At 37.9% G+C, this 19,978-nt stretch overlaps 1 protein-coding gene across 4 annotated transcripts; it reads right to left on the reverse strand.

Annotated features, from left to right (window-relative positions):
- Nucleotides 1-1,223: 1,223 nt before the first annotated feature.
- On the reverse strand, nucleotides 1,224-17,969 carry LOC131256658 (aminodeoxychorismate synthase, chloroplastic). Of its 4 annotated transcripts, none has more exons than XM_058257623.1 (13): nucleotides 17,849-17,969; nucleotides 12,884-13,015; nucleotides 12,620-12,698; nucleotides 12,258-12,322; nucleotides 11,888-11,954; nucleotides 10,262-10,549; nucleotides 10,006-10,156; nucleotides 9,556-9,809; nucleotides 7,839-7,918; nucleotides 7,615-7,717; nucleotides 5,835-5,917; nucleotides 3,089-3,742; nucleotides 1,224-1,947 (listed from the first exon to the last, which is right to left on the reverse strand). In XM_058257623.1, the coding sequence occupies exons 2-13, from the start codon at nucleotides 12,898-12,900 to the stop codon at nucleotides 1,425-1,427; spliced, it is 2,364 nt and encodes a 787-aa protein (XP_058113606.1). In that variant the 5' UTR covers nucleotides 12,901-13,015; nucleotides 17,849-17,969; the 3' UTR covers nucleotides 1,224-1,424. The 4 variants fall into 4 exon arrangements, with proteins under 4 accessions (XP_058113606.1, XP_058113604.1, XP_058113603.1 ...); XM_058257621.1 differs by lacking the exon at nucleotides 17,849-17,969 and adding an exon at nucleotides 14,354-15,117 and having other exon boundaries at nucleotides 10,036-10,156; nucleotides 12,631-12,698; XM_058257620.1 differs by lacking the exon at nucleotides 17,849-17,969 and adding an exon at nucleotides 14,354-15,117 and having other exon boundaries at nucleotides 12,631-12,698.
- Between the last annotated feature and the right edge of the window lie 2,009 nt (nucleotides 17,970-19,978).

The following is a 19,978-nucleotide window of genomic DNA, read 5'->3' on the forward strand; positions in this document are numbered from 1 at the left end:
AATTAAAAAAGAAGCTCACACTAAGAGAGAATGTTGTTGTTGTTGTTGTTTTTTTCCCCCCTCTTCTTTTCACGTTGTGGGAGAAAATGTTGTTGTTGTTGTTGTTGTTGTTGTAATGGTCTTCTTCTTCTTCTTCTTCTCTCTCTCTCTCTTTGCATGGCTGAAAGCAAGAAATGTTGCAATTGGAAGAAATGCATCTCGAGGATCTGTCCTGAATTTCAGCCTTGATGCCTTTGAACAGCGAGATGTTAGAGCGTTGCACGATTTATTGATTGAACCCCACATGACAGTCTTGGTCAGCCCTGATCTAGTTGGACACATTGTGGGAAGTGTTCATCACCATCATCATCTAAGCCTCATCCCAACTAATTGGGTTCAACTACACCAATCATGTCATGTCATTCCATTCTATCACCAACCATATCCTGAGTTAAAACCATGAGTCTTGAAATCCTATTTTACTAGCTCTACCTGCATCCTTGAAGGCTCTAAAATGGCAGAGGGAGGGCCTTCAACTTCAACCAACCCACTCTTAACTGATACAATTCTTGATCTTCATTGCACGTGGCCCACCATCTAAGTCTACAGGATTTTCTGGTGAGGCATTTTCGGGGGGTCCCATTCATGGTTATGACATCTGGTTCACAGGAATGTGGGTCCCACTTATATGGTTGCTGGGGAAAATTTTCATGTTTTCTTGTAACCTTACATTAAAAATCAGTTCCAAACACCAAGCAACCCTTAAGATTAAGTCATCTGCGTGAAAAGAAACAAACATTCCTCTGCTTCTCCCAAACAACAGTGTATGTTCCTTTCCATCCTTTACATGGGAAGCTTTTTCATACTCTAGAAGTATGTGGTTGATAAGCTCTTTCATACTCTAGAAGTATGTGGTTGATACACAGGCGCTGAGAGATTTTACACATGCATACATCAACTAAAATTGAAAGGTCCTAGGCTTGCACAAGTCATTATCCAAAGTTCAGATTGATTGAACAATTTTAACCTCTAATTACTGGGTATTTGTTTGTTTCATTCTGATTACTATATTCCATTTGGGCCATCTATTAAATGTCCACCAATTGGACAGTTGGGAAATCAAATCAGGGCAATTTTCAGTTTACAGGCTAAGTTGGGCCCCACAATTTTAATGGTTTAATTTAGCTCCACATTATGTGTGCAATTCTTATTGCCTGTGCATCAACCATCACACTTTTCCAGAATGTGGAAGTTTTTCTCTTCCTTTATTACAATGGTAGAATCCCAACCAGGGAAGAATAATACAATGTTGAAATAGTAAGAAAAAGAAACCAAAATTTAAGTATTTCATGCCACCATGAATTGATTAATAAAGATCCGGCATTGCAGCCGTTTCACAACATCTAGCTGGAGCCACAAGTAAATAATCGGCAGGGCAGTCCAACTCACTTCGCAATCTTAGATTCACGAAGGTGAGAATTCAAGCTGCTTTGATATGCCATCACGGTCTTGACTGGGGCCCGTGCTTTCAACAGCATTTCTTCATACTCATCTTCTGGGTTTGACAGAGCGACGATGGCCCCGCCGGCTCCGATTGAAGCTTCCCCATCATGTATGACTACCGTTCTAATCACTATGTTTAAATCGAATGTCTGATTGTATGAAAAGAACCCGATTGAGCCAGAGTAGATGCCTCTGGAGGAGCCTTCTAGAGAATCAAGCAGCTCCATTGATCTAAGCTTGGGGGCACCAGTCATTGAACCTCCAGGAAATGCAGCCTTGACACAATCGATCGGGCTCAAGTTTGATCTTTTCTTTCCCCGGACTGTACTAACCAACGTGTGAACAGTTGCATACGACTCCACCTCCATTAGATGAGGAACATGCACTGAGCCGGGCTCACAGACACGGCCAAGGTCATTCCGTAGGAGATCTACGATCATTAGATTTTCAGCTTGGTCTTTTTCACTGTTGAAATGGGTACAAAAAGAACTATGCATGAGAGATTTAAAATTAAGAATTTTAAAGCAGATAGACAGAAAGAGAAATGGCAAAAGATATGACAAGGAAATGGTTTCGCACAGAAAAACAAGTGCAGATGGATGTTATTTGCATTACAGACTTGGAATTAAAGAAAATTATCAGTTAAAAGTACTGAAAATTTCTTTAGTGTCATACACAATTTGCAATTTACCACACTAAAATCTTGATTTTCCAAAATGACCAAAGAAGTTGATTGATCCTTAAAAAATAAATTTGCATTTTTTTTTAAAAACCTCAAATGTGTTGTTTTGATGCAATACATTTGAAATGAAAGAGCAGGGAATCCATTTTCAATTTCTAAACTAATCTGCAAAAAGCACGGATATTGAGTTGATTTCCAAGGCACTGAAAGGAGTTGGCGACCATTTGAAAACATCAGCATTTTTACATTTTCACATGAATCCATGGACAACTTCATTGCGAACCAAATGACAGTTTTCCCTATGAAAACCACTGTTTTCCATTTCCTAAGGCTTTAATGTTTGTTTTCCATTTCCACATTTTGGATTCAATGAAAACAAGTGCACCCTTAGGGCATGTTTGGAATGGGTGAAAACCATAGTCAACTGTGGAAAGGAAATCGATTTCATTTGAAGTGAGAGTTCCCTCTACTTGAGACAGAGGAGAAAATCAATTTCCTTTTCCAAAGTATTCCTCAAAGGGTGAGTAAAACCTTTTCCTCTCTAAAACATTGTGATATGATTAAAATGGCAAAAACTTGCCATTATTACAGTTTTACTTCGTTTGGGTAGATTTTCTATGCAAATTCTTGGTGCAAAACAAACAAGTAAAACATATTTTCTTTCCATTGAGCTGATGTCATGTTTTCCATGGCTTAGGTCAGCGTGGTAGTTTTCCTTTTCCTTTCCATATTTGACCAAAGTTTTCACCTCATCCAAACACGCCCTTGGCTATTCTCAAAAGGGAGAGGGTGTCGTTTGGTTGCACCAAATATATGAACTTCCATGATATCTTGCACCAAGTTAGACTGAAATATCACAGAATTTAATTGTATTTGATGCAACCAAATGCACCCTTAGAAAAAATTAATAGTGTACATTATCACCTGTGTTGGAGTTGTAATCTAAGCTGTTCATCTTCCTCTGGAGTTGTACCACGAGCTATGGTTCCCTTTATGGGCTTTGCTTCCAATATACCATTGCTATCCAACCGCAAGAACCTTTCAGGGGAAGAACTGCAGATACATAGATTTTCCTTGGAAAAATTAAGCCATGCAGCATATGGAGCTGGATTTTGATCCCTTAAATTAAGGTAAAGCCTCATCAGATCTTTGTCTTCGATTCTCTTTCTCATCTGTGTTGTCAGGCACAATTCATAGCTTTCTCCATCTTTGATGAACTTCAGGCACTCCTCAACATCTTTCATGTACTGATCTTTTGATTTTTCAACAATGAAGCCTGAATTACATGGGATCGATGCCATGGGACTTGACTTCCACTCCTTGAACTTTTTAGTAGCTTCAGTCTTTAACCCAAGAAGCCTTTCCTCGGTTTCATCCAACCATGATCTAGCATTCGATCTTCCATGCTGACCCACTTTGGTATTTTCAGGATGATGAATATTCTGTATGGATAGAATATACACATCGTCGTTGCTATGATCGACCACAACAAGATTGTCGGCAAAGAAGAAACAAGCATCTGGTGTCTTTGACTTGTGACGGTTAGATGCCATATCGCATTCGACTTTAAGGCCATATCTGCTTCATGGATAGATCCAAATTAGAGTTGGCAGATACAATGTCTGGTAATCAATTCAGAATCAAATGCATTGCATTGTTTAAACATTGGAGCATTTTAATTGGAGGAGGTCTCAAATCCAACGGGTTGGAGCATAAGGTATCGTCCACCCAGCGGATAACTTCCAAACCTATTAAGCGCATGTAACATCCAACCCTCCCAATAGGTTGGCCTACCATGAGGATCATCTAGTGCAAAATTCAACCCCGCATACTAATCAAATGACCCACACAATAGAAGACAATATCTAGCCATAGATAAATAGTGAAATAAAAGTGTGGTCCTCTCAACGTGTGGATATAGCTGATTGCACAAGGTGGTTCTCATGAAGGGGCCAACCTGGACAGGCAGGATATTGTACACATGAAATATTTTGATGCATGACAATTAACCAGTTGCTCTAAAAGCTCGAACTGTTAGAGTATGACGAATTAATCCCTTTATCTCATAGCCCAAGCCCCACATCTCATGGGTTTAGGACCTCGGCCGAACCCCCTTCGTGGGCCCCAAATCACATGAGCCGCCCACCCCAAGTGTGTCCCCGCATCCCACAGGCTACCCCACTCGAGCACGGTGTGAAATGCGCATTAATCACCCCTGGTGAGGAGTCTCGAACACAAGACCTCCCCCGTGGGCCCCAAATCACATGGGTCACCCACCCCGAATGTGCCCCTACATCCAATAGGTGATCCCACTCGAGCCCAGTGTGAAAATGCCCATGCATTATATTGGAAGTTATTCAGTGGGTGGACCGTAACTTATAGTCCAACCGATTCGACTTGAGGTAACCTCTTTTAATTGCTACAATCCAGGTATCATACAATGGGAACTATCTACAAGCTAACACTCACAAGTAGAAAGTAGGAATGGAGAAAGGAAAAAGGGGAAAGAAGAGAAAATAAGGAAAAAAGAGGAAGAGAAGGGAACGACTTCTAAGGCAGAATAGTCACTAGTGTTATCCCCAATGACACACACACACACACACACACACACACACACACAGAGACTTCTCTGCAATAAGAAAGAAGAGAAAAGAAAAGAAAAGAAAAACTTAAAACTACTTTGCTAGGTCCACAACACCCTTGCACGTGGCTACATGTGCCAACCGATCACGTCCTAGAAATAGGGCTGTCCTGTCCACTCATCAAGTAAGCAACGCAGCCACCTTCAAGGGGATGTTAGTGATGTCCCCACGGCATCTGCGTGAGATGGGTAATGGCCAAACTCAGTCCTTCATGCCATTGGGGTCGAGCCATGGTGAAAAAATTGCGCTAATCTAATTATCCTATCCATCTGATCAATGACATGAAAAATAGAGAGTCAATATTGAGCAGAGAAAAAATATATTTGTGATAATAATCTTGAAACATCTAGATAATAGGCCCCACCATGAATTAATAATGATTCCAAAGAAGCACTTTGATTTGACACTAACCATCCGATGTATGGCTCGTAAAAAACAGATGGTTTTGAAGAATGGCTCACATTGAAAGGGTCCAGCTCATCCAACAGGTGTGATTTTTCACCATGGCTAGCCCCCATTGGTATGAATAAATCAACAGTTTGGATTGACGAATGGCCATACCACGTCACTTAAAAGCTTTGGGGACAATGCTAGTGTCCCCATGAAGGTGGGGGCATTCGCATTCCCCATAAAATTAAAATTTTTATAAAAATGAAAAGGTTTTAAATAGTTTTGCTAGGCCCACAGAACCTCTCATGTGGCCGCATGTCCCAACCTGCCTAGTCCTGGAAATAGGCATGTCCACACTCATTAGGCAAGCTGCACATGTACGAGAGAAATGGACAATTTAAAAAAGATTATCGATGGTCCACATTCAATATAAAAGTGTACCCCACCTGACAAGTGGACCGGCCTGATCTTCGACCAGGTTATCTACATGGTGGGTCCACCGATTGAATGGTCCAGATGGTCCAGATATGGGCCAGGTTGGCATAAGTGGTCATCTGTAGAGGTGCGGGCAGGGTTAAAGCAACTCCTTTCACATGTATTAATTAAGAAATACACGTGAAAACCATTGAACAGCATACCCGATGAAACCAATATATCCACCACAGAAGTCAAAAGGCAACCCTTCGTAATCTTCCTTTTCATAACGAAATGATCGAAGTTCCTAGTACAAATAGCAGAGAAAAAGAAATTTAAGAGAAAATATGACCTTGTAAGCAATCACAGAACCTAAATAGAAGCATTCACACTATTACCACTACACTACAAGAAAAAGTACACTTACCACACCCACACACACATGCAGAACAGAAGATAGGATGCATTGATGCATAAAAACATACTTGGGCAAAGTACACTTGCATATGGATGCACGGAAACACATGCAAGCATGACATGTCTAAAGAAGTTTGCCCAAATACATCCTCACATATTGCAATATGATACATCAAGATATTATCCATTGAATTGGGCCTTTTTTTAATGACCCAAACCATTTATGTGATAGGCCTCCACTTGGATGAGGGATGCCAAAAAAAAATAAAAATTATTAGATTGAATGTTTCAACCCTTGATTACACAAAGGTTATGGTGACCATCCATTTTCAAAGAAAAAAAAACGATCCCAATTTCAAACTGTTGCAATAAGCCGATTCATGCAATTCTATTTGTTGTCCATCCACCATAGAAGTTTATACTCATCATATCAAGGGTTTGGATCATTGGTAAACAATCCAGATTCAAAGACTGAAATCCCGACATATCACATTGCAATATGTTGGGATATATTCGAGCAAACCTATGACTGAATGTGGGGGGTCTATGGAGCAAATTTTTAAAATAATAAATAAATAAATAAAGAGAAAGACATCACACTAACGGGGTGAGAGGTTTCCCTTGTTAGCGGGGTTAGCTAGGGAAGAGGGGATGAAGGTTAAAAGTTGTTTTTTCAGTGAGGGATGAAGCAATCACATGGTCTCCATGCTGTAGAAGGAATTTGGCCGACGAAGAGTTTGAAGAATTTTTGCAGCTCCTTCAATTGTTAGAGAACGTTTCTCCAAGGTTATCAGACCCGGACTCCATAAAATGGCTAAAAGAAAAGTCAGGCTTGTTTTTTGTTAGATCCTTTTATCGGTTTCTCTCTAAAAGGAACGTTTTTGTTGGGCTAGCACCAACATCTTGGCTATGGTGTTACTGCACTCCTTTGAAGGTGGTTGTTTTTGGTTGGCTTGTAGGGAGGAATAGAGTGCTCACCATTGACAATTTGTGCAAAAGGAATATGATTCTCCCCAATGTTTGCCTATTGTGCTACAAAGATGCGGAATCAGTAGATCATCTCTTTATCCATTGCTCCTTTGCAAGAGAGGTGTGGAGTCATCTTCTTCAGATTTTCGGGGTTGAGTGGGTGTTTCCGCAATCGATTCAGGATTTTCTTCTATCTTGGCATGGTGAGGGAATAGGGAAATCAAGGAAAATCGTGGAGGCTAAGCTTGTTAGCAGTTTTTTGGGCTCTATGGAGGGAAAGAAATGACCAATGTTTTAGGAACAAAAAGGGAAGTGTAAAAGTTGTTATCAGGAAGGTGATTCTTAATGTTAAGGAGTGGGCGGAAGTGTCGATTCCTAAAATTCATATTTAATTTGAGTTGGGAGTTTGTTTGGGTTTTTTTATTTGTACATTTGTATTTTTTGTGTTCTTGTATAGTTTTGGTTTCAGCCTTTTTTATGAAATATCATCATCGTTTCATTCAAAAAAAAAAAAAGACATCACATTAAATGATTTAGTTAATAACATAATGGACATATGAGATGCTTTATTTTTAAACATCAAATGTGTTGAACAGATGACAGGAGCGAAAGATATACCTTGTTCAGAAAATCAAGAAAACCATCTTCAAGAAATGTGCTTTTCACGGAACCTTGTGCATCTTGAGTTGACAAGTAACCGCCACCTCTAGCAGCCACATTGCTGGAAAATAAAAATAAAAAAATCCCACATCGACATCAATATCTAGTGCAACCTTAAAATATGGAAGCATGGAGTATGCAATGTTGGATTAGGACAATCTCGAACCAATATAAATTCATACCTTTGATCCGATAGACAAAATGTGATTTGCTTCCATAGCGATCCGCCCTTACCCCCCATGAATGAAAAGCGTGCCCTCCTCTGTAATAGGCACTATGGGTGTTAGTAGCTGATGAGATTCATGGTAAGAAACCCTAAACAAACATATGGAATGGTACTCTATTATTATAAAGAAACCTATGAACTCTATTATTATAAAGAAACCCTAAACAAATATCACTCTCCACCCATGAACTCTATTATTATAAAGAAACCCTAAACAAATATATGGAATGGTAATTATGGTAGTCTGCAGGAGCATCCACTCCCAAAAAAAAAAAAAACACATACACTGACACAAACATGCAATATGTGTCTTACAAGCAGAAGTTAACAGCGAGAAAATGTTCCCAACGCCACATCCGACTTTTAGTCACTTGTACCATGTCGTAGTGTGAAAAGAAGATGGAATAAAAAATTCAATTGGCATAACGTGAGAAAATCTAAGCCTTTACAGCAACTACTTGGGGTCAGCTAAAGTATTCATCAGCATAGTGTGAGGAAATGCTCCATGTGTTAATTCCATCAAATGGAGCATTTCTTAGCCTGGAAAATCATTGGCTTGACCTGTGGAATTGCAACACAACTCAAGAAAAGCAATATGTGCAAACAAACTGATAAATTATTAAAATGAATGCTTTACATAGCAGAAGGTCAGTGTATCCCAGAAGTTGTGTAACTTGCACACTGGCATGTATTGGTGTAAGGTACAGATCTGGGGTGCTAGACAAGGCCACTAATAGTATCCCAACTCGATCACACATTCTTATAAATATATTTAAATATTAGATTGTTGTATTCCAATGGTATATTCTAATTGTTTTAATGGCTTCAATAATATATTGTAATTCTTTATATTTAAAGGGAAAGCCCCAAAAATAAATAAATATATTTACATACTATATATAAAGTGAATAGCAAGGGCAACGCTTTTTCCATCATTAGTTTTTGAGGCGACCAAAAACTATACTTATTTAAGGATATTTATAATCAAATAAAGGGGCATTTAGGTCATTTTGAGTGGCACGAGTCATGCAAAAACCCAGTGAATGGCCACGATTTTACCCGCTGGTGTCTTAAAGAAGCTCTACATATAGTCCGCTGCGTGCCTGTGTAAACCACATTGATAGAATTAATATGGAGCCCATGCAACAAAATGCTATGTTGGACCCACCTTCGTGACTGTGTGATATCTATCCATACATCTGTTGATACGGCTCATGTTAGGACGTTATCTCAAAAATGATGCAGGATCGGAGACTGAAGCAGGCCATAGCACAGGAAACAGTAGAGATGGGACGTCCATCATTGAAACTGTTTGGCATACTTCTCTCTCTCCATGTGTAACCCACATCTTTGTATCCAATTTCTCCCCCCTTCTCTCCCCTCCTCTCTCCACGTGCATTGCACGTGCCATATCCCTTGTAATAATAATAATAATAAGCCTAGAAAAGGTAAAAGCTAGTGCTGTTCATGGAATTTTGCCTAATGTGTTTGGGACATGTATGTCTGTATTGAAATGTGTCGACGCAGCATGAAACCTAAAACGTACCTTGTCCACAAGCCATGGTACTTGAACAAAATAAATGATCAAGGGCGGTTGAGATTGGATACTCAAGAATGCAATATATAAAGAGATCTGCATGCATGGAAAATGACTACGAATTTAAAGAAATTACCTGGTCTACTGAGGAACTGTCTAACCAGAATGTGTCTTCAGCCTTATGACTTCCAAATAATTCACAAAATATATTTCCTGATCCGCCAACTTTACTGGCCAAGCAATCGAATTTCTTCCAATGCAACTTCAGACATGTAGCATCCATGCTTTTGCATGCATTCAGTGCCGTTTCACGCATATATAAATGGTTCCCCATTGCTGCATTAGCCATTGCCAGCTTACTTTTGGGAAGCTTTTGGGACCATGAGACACCTGCATCCAGGGTGAGAAAAGTTCACTACAGAAACAAGCAGAAAATGAGAGGCTATTTTAAAAGGTAAAGGATCTGATGCTGAATGCCTATTATATCTAAGTTAGATATCAAGCCCATGCAAACATGTGGTGGATGAATTCAGAACAAGCTAAAATAAACAAGCACAAGTGCGAAGAAACAAAGGCTACATTGTACATGCAAAAAAGAAAAACAAGTCTATTTTACCACCACTGTGGACCTTTCTTTCATGGATACGGGATGATTTCAACCAATAGTCAACCGTCATCATTCTGAAGTTTTCGAATATTCGCCTCCCATGGCAAGTAGCAATGCTCTCAGGATGAAACTGGATGTTGGAAACAACACTCAATCATGTAATTGTAACAACAAGACAAACTTATCAAAAAAAGAAGATAAAAAGATAAAAAGATGAAAAGCCTATGAAACATACCTGCACACCATAATGAGGCCTAGTGGAGTGCATGATAGCCATGAGAACTCTACTGTCTCTCGTGTCCTCAAAATTCTTGGGACACCATAAGCTTTTGTTTCTTAGATTAGATTCGAGGTGATCAATGCAGAGAAGTTGATTGGTTTTACAGCCAAAGGTATCAGTGATCACATTAGATTCTTTCATATCAAGAAAAGAAAGTGTATTTGTAGAAGAGGTCCAAGCTATAGGAATCAGTTCCTTCGGAAGTGAATTTGGATCTATTACGAGGGAATGATACCGTACAACCTGCAGATCACATTTAAGTGGAGTTAGATATGATGCTTCTATGGGCCATTGTGACAAATATCACCAAGATTTTGAAATTCTCCCATGATATTTTCATGGAAAATTGATAGAATGGTAGTATTGTGACAATATTATATCGTGATATTTTCAAAATCTCACCAATTTTGAATTTTTCACAATTTTTTTGAGAAATTATTGCAAATTTTACGCAAAAAATAAAATAAAAATCAGATGTTAAAAAATTCATTTTGCACTTATATTTAAATTTCTAAAATTATTTATTAATTTATAATAAATATTTTTTAATATTCTATTTTCAGTGAGATTTTCCCAATAATATCACAAGAAAAAATCCAAATCTGAAATCTCCGAAGAAAATCCCAATCCAAGAAATTGCTAAGAACAAGATTTGTCACTAACTCACTATGCTATAAGCCAATATGTTTCAACGATGGGTGCAGTCCATAGCTGCAGGGAAAGTAATGCGCAGGTTGGAAATACAATATAAGGAAACAATTAATGATAATGTGAATGAGAAATGATCATTTGCAACATATGGAGGATAGGTTTCAAAGTATCTGCATTCATTAGTACAGGCACTCGATTTCCGTCCAAACTCATGTGAGATAAGAATAAGTTACATCTCTGGTTTGGAGCAAATACATGAAGCAGCGCATCATGAAACGTGCAGGCTAACTTTTGCAGGCCGCCCCAAATGTTGGGAGGAAATGATGCTTATTCGTTACAAGTGGGACAAGCAACCTACCCTGCAATTCAGAATCATAGTTTAGAAACTTGAAAACACGACTTGATGTCTAGCCATTTTGGGTTGGGTAGAAGACTTGGATGAGTCTTTACTTGACTTGATATTTAATAGTTAAATTTATATTATTTATAAATAGTTCAAATGGTTATACATGACTAACATATAAAAATAATGGAAGGATATGCAAACATATGATGCTTGGGTTGTTGGTGAGAGAGAGAGTTGTTGTTCCTTGCACTTAAGGTCTTGGGTTTGAAACCCAATTCATACGTTTTTGTTAAACTCTCTTTGCAATTGAGTGGCTCGCTTTGGGTCTTGTTGAGTCAAGATCGGTCAGTGAGTTGACTCAACAAGTCACGCCGAGTCGATGCCAAGTCAAGCTTACAACTGAGTTTTACAATGACTCGTCTCCAAAATCTTGCTTAATCGAGTCGGCTCGGCAAGTTTCGAGTTGAGTTACTGAGTTTTAGAACTATGTTCAGAAAACATGAAAATGGTACCAAAAGAATTTAATATAAATTCCACCGCATGTAATCTATGCATAAAGCATCCCCCTCCAACATCTGACTCACTTTGAATCCCGATTTGCTGCCGGAAGGAATTCCATGGAACAGATTGCACCCATTGTGTTCGATTTCACTGAAGGTACAAGGAATAAGTTAATAGGCGCCATACTGGAACCAAGTACATACTTAACATTCTGGGAAAACATAAAATTTTTTTATTAGCTAAGAGTAACTGCAACCTAATTATGAAGCGATTAAAGGAAAATGCATAATAAGTAAAATGCGAAGAAAAAAAAAATCCCTAGATAATTCATATGCATGATTTCGGTATTTAAAATAAAATAAAATAAAAGTTTCCTACAAAAGCAGTTCTTTAAGCACATGGTCACATAAAAGAAAAAAATGGACAAACCTTAGAAGTGAGATCATACCTTACCTCAAACGTCCATGAACTGGTTCGGGGGCATGGACGACTTCAGCACCATGCACGTACCCCAAGGCCTGTGAAATGAATAAAGTGCAAAAAAGTAGGTTAGATTGCATGCATGAAAGCATGAATAGATGTGTGTTTGTGTTGTTTGAAATGATTGAAATGTCTGCAGCATCTTCCATTTAACAACAGCCTCACAGCAATATATTTGTTGTTTTGGAACTGTCGTGAAGGAAAAAAGCGAGTTCCAACCTTCTCCTCCTCCTCTTGTAAGGTGCGACTACACATTTCAACCATTGGAAACAAGATCGAGATTAGGTTTTCACAAAGAATAAAAAGCGTATTAGTCCTCTATTGCAAATGCTTACAATGACAATACCTGGTGCCCAAGACAAACACCCAAAATCGGAATATCCTTGCATTCGAGGAGCATCCGCAAACATACCCCTGTAAAATCAGATGGGTATTTCGATGTAACAGTAACAAGCATTAACCAATACAGTTGAAACTACAGTAATACTCCGGGCTAATTCAATGAATTTCACATCATAGATGACAAAAGCTAGTGGAAATGATAGCTAAAAATGGGCACAACCGCACAGGTCAATTCACATGAAAGTTATTTGGCTTACCTATGTCTGATGGACATGTCGGGGTTCCAGGCCCGGGTGATATGACAATATTATCAAAAGCCTTTTCTACATACAACTGGTGGTAAATGTACTCCCATGTCCATTCATCATTGTGGACCACCACGGGAGGCACTGTAGAGAGATGGAAGAACAAGATGTCAGAATACAAAAAATCAAACAACTAACCACCAAATAACAGATGCCACTCAAAACCTCTAAGCTTAATCTTAAGTACAAAAGAAGCCTAAAGATATCATGAAGTGCCCACATTATAATATGGTACTAATGTAGAATGATTTGAGAATAGCTATAGTTTTCCATATGGGCTAGACTACAGTGTGACACCTTCATTTGCATTACTTACCAGTGACTTGCTTTCATATGTGTGGCAAACATATACAAGATCCAGATGAAGCATCAGGTAAGCTGTCTTGGATGGGCCCTGCCCCAAAAGTCATGCCAATCTGACAATTCCAACCATTCTATAGGACTTTTGGGGAAAGAAAATAGACGGTTATCGAAAAAGTCAATCAGTATTCCATTGATTGTCCATTTTCCCTAAAAACGCCTCAAATCCAAGGGTTAAGATTGTCCAACCAGTGTGAATTCTGAGATATGTCCTACCCAAGGTAGGGCCTACCTGATGATTAGTTCGGATCTTCTACTAGTTTGCCAAGTGTCGAAAAGTCTCGGACAAGGAAAAAAGGAAGTGGCAAACATTCTAGGCTTTCTCATTAGATAAAAGCATTAAGCATAAAATAATCTGAGATAGGGGCAACCTGCCAAATTATAAACAGAGAAAGGAATGTTGCATAGACAAAAGAAATTCCTCCAATGCACTTTTTAAAATCCAGAAGATCTCATATAGGACAATTACAAACAAGAGAGATGCTCCAGTGCTCTCAAAGCAATACAAGTTATAGTATTCCTAGTTGCATTGGACACTTAGTCCAATCCATTGATCTATATTGTTCACTAGGTTCAGTGCACATTTCATGGGCTAGCATCCAAGCATCACGCCGATCTGACAAATACAAACCTTTGATCAATGGTCTTTACTATGGACAATCAAGATAACTTACACAAAAGTAGGTCCAATCAACAATTTGATCCATCTATTTGTTAGGGCCTGCCATTGATTGCTTATGATTATAAAGAATCACTTTTGTTAGGCAATTGTAACCATCCCATCCATGGCTTCAAAAATGGATGGCTGGGGAAAATAAGGCCAAACCAAAGATGGATTGGATAATCCGATCAGCAAGATTTTTGTATAATAACTATAAAATGTGTTCTGGACTTAATGGACAGTTCAGATCAAATGAATGAAATGTCCAAGTGAACAGACGCAACTAGGAGCACTATAACTTATAGTGCTCTGAGAGCATTGGAGTGTTACTCTACAAACAAAAGAAATTGTGCAAATTACAGTAAATTGCTGCACTTAGATAAAAAGAAGATAGAACTTACCCCCATTAATGGTAGACAATTCCTGGTAAATGTTGTACGTGTAACTATCGTAATTGTCAATCAACAACGTCCGCACGAATTTGAATCTTAAAGCTGTCTCATCCTCTAGATGTTTTGGCCCCACATATGATTCTTGGATATGTCCAGGCATCAGAGACCAAGAAACTCTCACCTTTCCAGCACTCAGATCACGGTGGCGGTCTTTCTTACTACAACTAAACCTTATAGAAGGTTTCGATATGAATGATTTCTCATTCACATGTTGTGAACTCCAAGAACCAGGACATGGAACCTCGTATGATGATGAGACCAGACCAAAATTCATTTCCCCTTCAAATTTCAATTGAGAAAATGACGGATTAGTCTATGAATCCACTGCCACCTCTGATTTTTCTGCACATTCCAATGCACACAAGATTCCCAACGAGTCAGGCCGTAAACTTTAGCCCTTCCAGACTATTTTTTTTAATGTATTCAAATTTTAATGCGAGTCTGAGAAACTATTTGAATATAGAAATGTCGGGATTGCCTATGGCGTGTTTGACTGTAATTAAATGGCAGCAACCAACATAGATATGGCAGACATGTATTTCAATCAAACTGTCCACATTACTGGCACTTGAAAAAAAAAATTTCAGTGAATGTTTGAATTATAAAATACTAAAGAAAGGTCTACATACACCATGTTTCGAGGACTTCTTTACCAGCAAGAACTAGTAGAGAAGAAAATATTCTCTAAAAATACTAAAGAAAGGTCTACATACACCACGTTTGAATTATAAAAGTACCATAATTCAAACAGAATTAAGAAGAAACAGAAGAAAAGAAAAGAAAAGGTTATAGAAAAGTTAGTTTGTGAAGTTGAAAAATTGTACCTTTTTGTCATTGGGTGGTTAGATTACAAAACAGATAATGGCATTTCCAGTAAAATCATCATATTTTGCCTTATACTAATTGGAGTCAGCTACATGTGTTCCACTATCAAGGACCATGTCTACGCTCCACCCACGTCCTTTTGGGCCTTCCCTTTGTCCTCTTAAAGCCTTCGACTTGAACCAACTCACTCCAAACCAGTGCAGTACCTGGTCTCCATCACACATGGTCAAACTATTTAATTCCACTTTGCCACATCTCATTACCTATTAGTGCTACTCCAAAATTCCAGCAGTTGCATTCATTTCTAAGTGTATCCTTCCTTGTCTTGTCACTCACCCATCTCAACATCTACATTTCAGCTACACTTATCCTATGAATATGATGTTCCTTGACTGCCCTACATTGTCCCATTGGCCATTAAGTATGGTCTTCTAGCTATCCTATAAATTTCCCCTTCAGTTTCATTGGCCTGTGGCAATCACATAAAATTCAAAAGGCACATCTCCACATCAATCATCATCCACCCATCTCTTATTCTATGAGCAACATCCTTCTCAATCTATCCGCTCTCTTGAATTATCGACCGAGATATCAAAAATGGTCATTCTGGGTGAGTCAGCAATCTTAGCTAATTTGTCTCCTATATTCACTGAAATTGCATTCCATACACTCTGTTTTACTCCAACTAATTTCGTTTCTAGAAAAATCAGATGACCTGAAAGAGGCATTTCTAGCAAAATCAGATGGCTTGGGAGGAAATTAGATGAAAGAAAACATTAAATACATAGTTTTCTTTATATTATATACGATATCCACCAAAGACACATGGTTCCTGTAATCCTTGCCAGAGTACGAAGATTTTCTTTTGTTCAAAAAATGGGAAGAGAAATATTTCAAAAAAAAAAAAAATGCAAAAAATGGAAGGAAAGAGGACCATAAAAAACTAGTTTAAAGGCAGTTTATGTTATTTATTCATGAAGTATTGGATCTTTGTCATTGGGTGGTTAGATTACACTACCAATCAAGGTATTTCTAGCAACTCAGATGATTCCAACAGAACCCAGATGAAAAACCAGTAATTATACAGTTCTATATAATCTTGGCAGAGAACTGAGATTTTCCTTTTCACAAAAAATAAAAAATAAAAAAAAATAAAAAAAAATGAAGAAGAAGAAGAAGAAGAAAAAGAAGAAGAAAAGAAGAAAAGAAAAAAAAAGAGCGAGATGAATATTTCAAAGGATGTGCAAAAGTAGGAAAAAGAAGAAAGAGAGAAGAAAAGATAAAGAGTAGCTTGAGAAAAGGGTAGTTTAGTCGATATGTAGTTCATGGAAGATTGCACCTTTCATAAATTGGGTGATCAAATTATATTACAAATATTGGTTTTTCTGGTAAAAACAAATCAATCCAGGAGAACCCAGATTAAAAGGGGAAAAAGAGCAGTAAGCATATGGTTCTTATATCCTTGCAAGAGTAATGAGATTTACACTTGCATATATATATATATATATAGTATTCAATAAGAAGAGAACCTATCTGGGTTCTCACTTTATTCAAGATAAGAAGAACTGCAACAAATCATGGTATTTCAGACAAAAACAAATCCAAGATAACCCAGATGAATATCAACATTCTATAACTCTCAGCAGAGTGCATCCAAAATTTTCTTTTATTACAAAAATGACCCAGTTAAGGGTGCATTTGGTTGCAACCAATTAGACTGATAAATCATGAAATTTCATGAGATGTGGTTCAACCAAACGCACCCTAAATGTTTCAGAGAAATTGCAAAAGACCAGAAGAAAACGAAAAGAAGAGAACTAGCTATACAAAAGAGTTGCTTATTTATATCATTAAAGAATACATTTTTTTCTTGGGTTATTAGATTATATCAAATCAGTGTATTTCTGACAAACATAAATCAATCCAAGAAACCCATATGTAATTTCAATGACGATGCAAAAGGATAGTTAGAAGAGGGAAGCATATGTAATTTACTCATGAAAGATTGCATCTTTGTGCCATTGGTTTATTAGATTACATCAAATCACTGTATTTCTAACAAATAGAAATCAATCCAAGAAAACCCATATTAGAAAAACAAACACTAAAAAGCAGAAGCAAGATTTTCTTTCAATACAAAAAAGACCCAGATAAATATTTCAAAGAAAATGCAAAAGGAGTAAAAGAAGTAAAATGTAATAAAAATAAATAAATAAATAAATAATAAAAAGGATAGCTAGAGAGAGAGAGAGGAAAGTATATGTAATTCATTCAAGAAACCTTTCATCTTTTATCATTGGTGTTTCTGGCAAAAAAAATTGATCATTCCAAAAGAACCCAGATAAATATTTCAAAGAAAATGCTAAAAGAGTAAAATCGGGGGGAGAGAGGGAAGTATATGTAATTCATTCAAGAAAGATTGCATCTTTTATCATTGGTTGGTGAGATTACAATTCCAAAAAAAAAAAGTGTTTTGGCAAAAATCAGATCATTTCAAAAGAACCCAAATGGAAAAACAGCAGTTGTGATAGATCATCATCAAAGAAAGGCATATAAAAATCCAACGGAAAAAAAAAAAAGAAAAAAAAAAAAAGAAAAAAGAAAAAGAAAGCAGCTCACCTTGAAACAGAAGAAAAAGCGAGGGAGAAAGGAGTCGGTTCTTAGCTTCTTTCCTTTTACTATAAAAGGAGAAAAAAGGGTATTCAAAGGAGAGGAGGGCGTTAGCGTCGGTATGATGTAGGGGCTACGTATCTGTGCTCTGTGAACGTGTTTGTAATTTTGACAAATGAGGCCCATGGTTTCGTAATCCAGACCATTAGCCTGTTCTATCCAAGCTCCAATGGGAAATTTAAATAAAAATACTCTTTAAAGTACAAATCTAGACACTTGATTTTCAATCTATAGATGGACGGTTAAGAAGATAAATAGAACTACATTTGGCATCCAGCTCAAAAAGGTTGGTGGATCTGACAGTTTAGGGTAGCTTTGCGGCGGAAGCGGTTAGCGTAATCTGCAACTGAGTAGCGTACTCAGCAAACTGTGGGGCCCACAGTGATGAATATGTCTTATCAACACCGTCCACATGTTTTACCAGATCATTTTATTACATAATTCTAAGATTGAAGCATATACAAGTCTCAAATAGGCCACACCACTGGAAACAGTGTGAATTTAATACCTACCGTTGAAAACTTCTTCGGGCCACAGAAGTTTTGGATCAAGCTGATATTTTTGTTTTCCCTTCATCTAGGCCTCTATGAGCTTATGAACAGGTTGGATAACAAATATACGTTACTGTGGGCCCAAGGAAGGTTTCAACAGTGGACATCATTATCTCCAATATTTTCTCGTTGTGTGGTCTACTTAAGGTTTAGAAATGCTTCAATTTCATAATTATGTTTAAAATGATCTGATAAAACGGATGAACGGCATGGATAAGACATATATATCACGGTAGGCCCCACAGTTTACTCAACCGACCATAGGCCCCACTCGTCCAATGCACAATATACACGGTTTCTGACAGGGCTTTTTTTGGTATTCCATACCATTGTTATGTCTAATCCAACCGTGCATAGATCACGCCTCAAAATGATCCCACGTGGACAGATCATAGCAGTCTATATTACAACCACAGTTGGATGTGGACCGTTATTATATTTCCGTAGGCCAAATGGAAAGGTTATAATTGTCCCATGGAGGATTTTTTTTATTATACCTCCATCCATGGTGTGGCCATGACATATCAATGGACTGGATTACTGATTCATGGTCACCATTGTCTCGACTTGAAACGCGTGTACTGTGCAAGATGCGTCTCGCGTGTCATATTATGCTTTGATACTCTGGCAGAGAGTGACAGATGATACACAAGCACTTGAAATTTACTTAGAAATTGCATAAGTGGTATAAAAATAATTCAAATTAAATGTCCAAATTATGTATCCCGATAATTATTTATCAATAACCAAAACTTAAACTTATTCGATTATCTGACTATGGGATTGGTGAACATTTATCGGACGGTTAGAAATGGAAAATATCCATTTATCCTATTTCAAGAAAGAAGTGTCCAGAGGTTACGATCGTTCAACCAACCTGATTTCGATTGGGAAAATGAATTGGAGATAATCTGTTTCCACAATCTAGTCGGTTTGATTTGGGTTCATGTATGCCACGTATGCAATTTGCAAGCGCTTGCGTATCACGCTTCATACGCTGCCAGAGTATCAGATAACTCGCATTGAATAGAATCCAGAGAAATTTACGACTGTGGACCCTACCGGGATATTCTTGAAGCAATACAAACTTAACTTCCGAACTTAGACCTCTTCGTACGGACATCGAATTCCAGGACGAAAATACCCCTGCCTTGCGGATTGGCTGGCGTGCAGAGACGAGCGCCTACGGACGTCCCTCTGCGCTGGGAACTCAAGTGGGCCCACTCTCATGTTTGTGAGAAATCCTCCCCATCTAAGTTCATTCATAGGATCACAAAAGACTTGGATGAAGAGGAAAAACAAATTTCATAATGATCCAAAACTAGTGTAACCCTAAAAGGGTTTCAATGGTAGACGTTCAATTCCCCACTGCCTTCTACAGTGTGGTCCACTTGATAGCTAGATCTGTCTTATTTTTCATCTCAAGCTTAATAGAGTTCGCCAAATAGATGGACGGTTTGGATATAATCATACCTCATAATGAGACCCACACACAGGACAAATAAAAAGCTATGCACTTTTTTCTATT

This window comes from Magnolia sinica, chromosome 9, assembly GCF_029962835.1.
Source record: "Magnolia sinica isolate HGM2019 chromosome 9, MsV1, whole genome shotgun sequence".
Taxonomy (NCBI): domain Eukaryota; kingdom Viridiplantae; phylum Streptophyta; class Magnoliopsida; order Magnoliales; family Magnoliaceae; genus Magnolia; species Magnolia sinica.

Coding starts and splice junctions, on each gene's coding strand:
- LOC131256658 (XM_058257620.1), bottom strand. CDS start 14,678: ATGAATTTTGGTCTGGTCTCATCATCATACGAGGTTCCATGTCCTGGT. Junction 9,810..10,005: donor CTTGTTTTTCTTTTTTGCAT/GTACAATGTAGC, acceptor CCCTGGATGCAG/GTGTCTCATGGTCCCAAAAG. Junction 7,919..9,555: donor ACAGTTCCTCAGTAGACCAG/GTAATTTCTTTA, acceptor TGCCTATTACAG/AGGAGGGCACGCTTTTCATT.